We start from the raw sequence: 6,243 nt of genomic DNA, 5'->3' as shown, positions 1-6,243 counted from the left end.
ATATAATTATATATATATATAATTATCACGTATATATATATATATATCACGTAATTTTATTCATCTATAATAAATAAAATTGTTATTTTTCGGGAGGTGGAAATAGAGAATATCATGTTAAGTGAAATAAGTGAAACTTAAGACATGCAAAAATCCTGTTTCCCTTACACTGAATCAGGACTTAAACTGGAGTGTATGTGTGCATATGTGTGTAAGTATGAATGGTGTGAAAGCAGAGCAGGGAGAAACCACAAATGTCCTTTATTATTCTGCCTCTTCATATACCTCCCAGTGTTTTAACAATTTATGAAACTAGAATTTAGAACTAAGAGGAATTATAGATTCCTTAGGCACACACAATTCATGACAAATCATTAACTGCCAGGTAAATTTTAATTAAAGGCATTATTTTAAAGAACATGAAAAAAGCATAATTCATACAAATATAAGGCTTTACAAAAGTGATTAAAATTGGTCTTCCAAGCTCTAATCTCAATTATGCTCATAATATTAATATTTAAATTTATAAAATAAAAATATCGACTACCACTAGTTTTCTTATTTTAAGACCTTCAGCCTGGGAAATGAAAAGGTCAGAATCCCCTCCCCCCCCCTTTTTTTTTTGGTTTTTCGAGACAGGGTTTCTCTGTAGCTTTGGAGCCTATCCTGGAACTAGCTCTGTAGACCAGGCTGGTCTCGAACTCACAGAGATCCGCCTGCCTCTGCCTCCCGAGTGCTGGGATTAAAGGCGTGCGCCACCACAGCCCAGCCAGAATCCCCTTTCTTTTAAGTATCATGATAAAGAAATACTTTCATATTTTAGAGTAGCTGTTTATTTTACTCCAATTGAAAAGTTTATGAGCTAGATATATAACTGAGTTGGAAAGCACTTGTCTATGGCAAGAACTTGCATTCCATCCCAATACCACAGAAACCAAACAAAGTGATCTTATTTCACATTTCTAGATTGATTAGATTACATTAATTAAAATTCTAATAAAAGACAGCAGAAATATGCTGAAAACACATTTGAAATGAGTATGTTAATTTTTCACTAAATTATAGCTTACATATTACTTATTTTTGTCACTCATAATATGAACTTCAGAGAGATATTTGGTATTCTAAGTTTTATCCCATGGCATACCATTAAAATTTATAACCATGTGTTTCAGATAAAGTTTTCAATATTTTTCATAAAGTATAATTTAAAATTTTTATTGCATTTGCTACTTTGTGTGCACATGCATATCTCCTCTGTCTATGTGTACACATATTTGTATATTCATCTTTGTGTATGTGTATGCACTGACAAGTTGGAGGACACCTTGCAGGAATTGGCTCTCTCCATACACTACATAGGTCCGAGGGATTAATTTACCCCACTGGGCTTTGCAGCAAGCACATTTAACCGCTAAATGATCTCATTGGCCTAACGTGACATTTTTTATTTTAAAAAAGATAATAAAACCAAGAAAAGTTACAGTTTCAGCTTAAACTAGTAAAATCAGGAATATCTAAACAGATTCTGATTATAAATCAAAGAAATATTTCTATCTCGTGTTTCATAGCAAAAATATTTAATAGGAAATATTCTTAGGCAGCAAACCTGAGATTCTGTACCCAACACATTGAGTCAGAATGAAACATGCTTTCTGAAAACACTCTTCTCAATTTACTAGTCCTATAGCTGAGAGAAGGGAACATATGCCCCATCACTAATCTAGAAGCTATCTCCAATTGATAACCACTTGCAAAGAAAAAATTAGTTTTCTCCAAGAGAATCGTACTGGGGAAACAAACCACTCTTAATCATACACAGAAGTAGATAGAAAAACAAAACAAAACAAAACAAAACAAAACAAAACAAAACAAAAAAAACGAAAACCAAAAAACAAATTCAATGGCATCGTTGGAGGTTGTCTCATAATATTGTGGGAGGGCTTTGAAAAACCTTATAAGTCTTTAGCATATATGAGTGTGTATATGCGCATATATATACATATACATATACGTGTGTGTGTGTGTGTGTGTGTGTGTGTGTGTGTGTGTGTGTGTGTAGGCTTCTGGGTTTTTGTTTATTTTACAGAATTACTTAGTGTATGAACGTCCATGTCTCTGTATCTGTATGTGTTTCCTGTGCTTTTTCTCTAGCTTTTTTTCTTCTGTTTATATTGTCCTATCCAATGTTTGTTTTGTTTTATCTTATTTTATTTTATTATTACTCCTTAGATGCCTATTTGTTTTCTCACAAAATGGGTTTAGATTCAGACAGGAGGGAAGGTGAGGAGGAGCTGGGAGGATTGGTGGGAGTGGAAATCTAATCAGAATACAGTGTATAAAAAATGTTCTAAATAAAGCAAAAAACATTTAAAAATTATAAAGTACACTACTTTTTATGAATTGCTTTTCATAAACTTCTCTGCCTAGAGTTTTCTAAAATAATTCATATATTTAATAACCTATCCAAAATTCAAATACATTTTATAATGCCAAAGATATCTTAACCCAAAATAAAGGTAAAACTAAAAAGGTTAGAATTAGTCTTTCTACTGTAATAAATGAAGCTTTTATATCAGGAAAAATTTTATATTCATTTATATATTTTAGGTACAAGACTTAGTTGTAAACTAAATTTTATCAGCATAACAGCACAAGGTGCAAATACTAAATGACTAAATAAGAGATCTTATTAGAGAATCAAATATTCTTAATAGAAAATCAAAGTAGCATTTTTTCTGTCATAAGTATAATTGTTCACAAAAAAGATAGCTCAAATTAAAAAATTTAAAACTACACTTACCTCTATTATTTCATGCAGTGTTATCAGTTGTGCATTTGATGTTTGCATGCATTTCTTTGAGAAATGTAAATAATAATTAACACTGGCAGAAATCAAACTATATATTACAAGACTTAAAAACAATTTCTTACTTGTAATTATAGAAGGTAACTAAAGTCAAATTCTGAAAGTAAACAACTTTATAATACAAGTTAGAATCTTTAAAATGTGAGGGAAAATCTTCTATGATAGTAAAAAAATCCTGAAATTATTATAAAATACAATTCAAACAACCTATAAACAGACAATATATTATATTATACATATTGTACATAAAAATACAAAGTAGTATGTTTGAAACAGACAAAAATTCTCCAAGCAGATTGTATTCTATTACATTTCAGGGAGGCTTCTAAGGGAACCTTCCTTGTAACCTCCGCATAGACTGACATTTCCTAATATTAATATTAACTCAATTCACCAAATTTTTTCTCTTCGAATAACATGAAATAACTCATCAAACAATTGGAAGACAGTCATTTAATACTCAAGTGTATCTCCTATTAATCCTCATTAGTCCCTTCAACTCTGTTTCATGACATAGATTTGAGAGCCTTCATTATTATAATTAAGGTTAAAAATTCCAGTGTTGCCTGGTGGTGGTAGCACACGCCTTTAACCCTAGCACTCAGGAGGCAGAGGCAGGCAGATCTCTGTGACTTCAGGGTCAGCCTGATGTACAGGACAAGTTCTAGAATGGGCTCCAAAGCAACAGAGAAACCCTGTCTTGGAAAAATAGACAGACAGACAGACAGACAGATTCCAGTCTCCCAAATGATCCAAGTGTGATTTAACCATCAAGAATTAAAAAAAAAAAAAAAAACTTGCTTTGATAACTGAAGATGCTAGAATGCTATTCATTAAATTTCTGGACATCTATTTAATACTGTTAACTTCTGAGCATTATATAACCTAAAATGCAAAGTACTGGGCCAGGCATGGTGGTGGCACATGCCTCTAATCCCAATATAGGAGGAAGACGCAGTCAGAACTTTATGAGTTTGAGGTGAGCCTGGGCTAAATTGTGAGTTTAGGTTAGGCTACATAGTAAAACTCTGTCAAGGGAGAAAGAGAGAGAGAAAAAATGTGTGTGTGTGTGTGTGTGTGTGTGTGTGTGTGTGTGAGAGAGAGAGAGAGAGAGAGAGAGAGAGAGAGAGAGAAAGAGAGAGCGCAAAACACAATTATTCTTGAAGAAAGATAACTGAATGAAGCTGGATCTCAAAATCTAATACCTAGCTAAGTAAAAACGAGGAGTTAAAATACCGTTATTGGTGGAGAAAGCATAGTTACAGAACTAACTAGCTAAAAGTAAAACAGATTAAATTTAAATAGTTTTGGTGAAGTCATAGAAATTCTTCTTAACAAATCATTTGGTTAAAAAATTATTGGATTAAGAAGCTGGAAAGATAGCTTAGTGGTTAAGAGCACTGTCTGTTCTTCCAAAAAACTTAGGTTCAATTCCTAGCACTGACATGGTGGCTCACAACCATTTATAACTCACACATGTGGAATACAAATATATTTGAGTCAAAACACCTAGATGCATAAAACTAATAAATAAAAAAGAAAACCAAAAAGATTTAAAAATATTATTGGCTGGGGGCTGGAGAGATAGCTCAGAGGTTAAGAACACTGATTGTTCTTCCAGAGGTCCTGAGTTCAAGTCCCAGCAACCACATGGTGGCTCACAACCATCTGTAATAAAATCTGGTGCCCTCTTTTGGCCTGCAGGCATACATGCAGACAGAACACTGTAAACAAAAATAAATAAATAAATAAATAAAAATATTATTGGCTGAAATTTAAGAGCTGGTAGAAAAAACATAAATAATGAATCAAATATAAAAGAATAAAAGGTAAATACACATACTAATCTAAAGTTTTGGTTTTGGGGGGTATTTGTTTTGTTTTTGTTTTAGTTTTCCAAGACAGGATTCCTCTGTAACTTTAGAGCCTGTCCTGGACCTCACTTTGTAGACCAGGCTGACCTTGAACACACAAAGATCCTCTTGCCTCTGCCTCCTGAGTACTGGAATTAAAGGTGCACCACCACTGCCTGGCAAAACTATAGTTTTTTTTAATACAATATAAATACTGAAAGCAAAAAATTAGAATGGGGGTATAAATAGAAAATTGCTAATTTTCTCATTTCCATATCAGTAAATTCATACTACTTAAAATTGAAACATGAAGTCATACAAACTTAGAACATTTCATATTTTTCATAATTTGTTTTTTTCTATTAAAGGTCTCTAGTGCTCAAATCATTTGAAGCAAAGAAATGTTTATCTGAGCTCAACATTTTACCTTCATTTTTCTTCTATGAAAGTTACTTAAAATCACATTTATCATTCATGATATAGTAACAAGTATAAAATCCCACTGCTCCAATCAGCCATCAATCTGTTTCTATACAAATTGTGTTTACAACAATGAGTTCATTTTTTAATCCCAGCACTCGGGAGGCAGAGGCAGGCGAATCTTTGTGAGTTCAAGACCAGCCTGGTCTACAGAGCTAGTTCCAGGACAGGCTCCAAAGCCACAGAGAAACCCTGTCTCGAAAAACGAAAAAAATAAAATTAAAAAAAAAAAACAAAAAACAAAAAACAATGAGTTCATTTTAGTAAGAACCATGTTAGTGACTCAGTAACATGTTAATGATAAGAAGAGACTTGCGTTTTTAGCCTTTTTTTAATTCACAATTAAGTTGTAATGTTCATTGTAAAAAGTGGAATTTTGTATCTCAAAAGTATGTGTTGACACTCAAATGCAATTGTATATGGAAACAAGACCATAATAAGTAATCAAGTGTTAAATGAGGTCAGCAGGGCAGGGGCCAAAACCAAAATAAGAGATTTGTGTGTGTGTGTGTGTGTGTGTGTGTGTGTGTGTGTGTGTCTGGTGTGCTCTGTACCGGCAAGACAATAAGAAAACTTGAAAAATTCTTTTCTCCCTGTATGCAGGCCAGAAATCAATGTGAACAGAATGAGAAGGTGCCAGCTCCAAGCCAGGAATAGAGCTAATCAGGAAGTAACCCTGACAGGACTTTGATCTTGTACTTTCTAATGAAAAATAAATTCCATTTTTATGCCAAGGTGTTTGGTTATGGCAGCCCACTAATAAAGTATCAATGCTGGCAAGATAAATAGAAGCAGAAAGGGACAGAGGTAAACAGATGCAGTAGAAGTAAAGAGATTTCCTTTATGTTGTTCTCTGATCTCCAAACACAGGATGTGCAACACATGCATGCGCACACTATCTGCACATGATGGAGGAAGGTCATTGGTTAAAAAAATAAAGAAACTGCTTGGCTGGCCCTCATAGGTTAAAACATAGGTGGGAGGAGTAAACAGAACAGAATGCTGGGAGGAAGAGGAAGTGAGCTCAGACTCGACAGCTCT

The 6,243-nt window shown here is 33.5% G+C and overlaps 1 protein-coding gene across 1 annotated transcript in view; it reads right to left on the bottom strand.

Annotated features, from left to right (window-relative positions):
• The window catches only part of Cenpk (centromere protein K), a 21,076-nt gene that overhangs the window by 1,022 nt on the left and 13,811 nt on the right, over positions 1–6,243 (bottom strand). Inside the window, exon 9 of the mRNA XM_005366583.2 lies at positions 2,804–2,857. Coding sequence (XP_005366640.1) covers positions 2,804–2,857 — 54 coding nt within the window. The remainder of the gene's footprint in view (positions 1–2,803; positions 2,858–6,243) is intronic.

This window comes from Microtus ochrogaster, unplaced genomic scaffold (assembly GCF_000317375.1).
Source record: "Microtus ochrogaster isolate Prairie Vole_2 unplaced genomic scaffold, MicOch1.0 UNK11, whole genome shotgun sequence".
NCBI classification, from domain to species: Eukaryota; Metazoa; Chordata; class Mammalia; order Rodentia; family Cricetidae; genus Microtus; species Microtus ochrogaster.
This window is presented reverse-complemented; position numbering and strand designations above follow the sequence as displayed.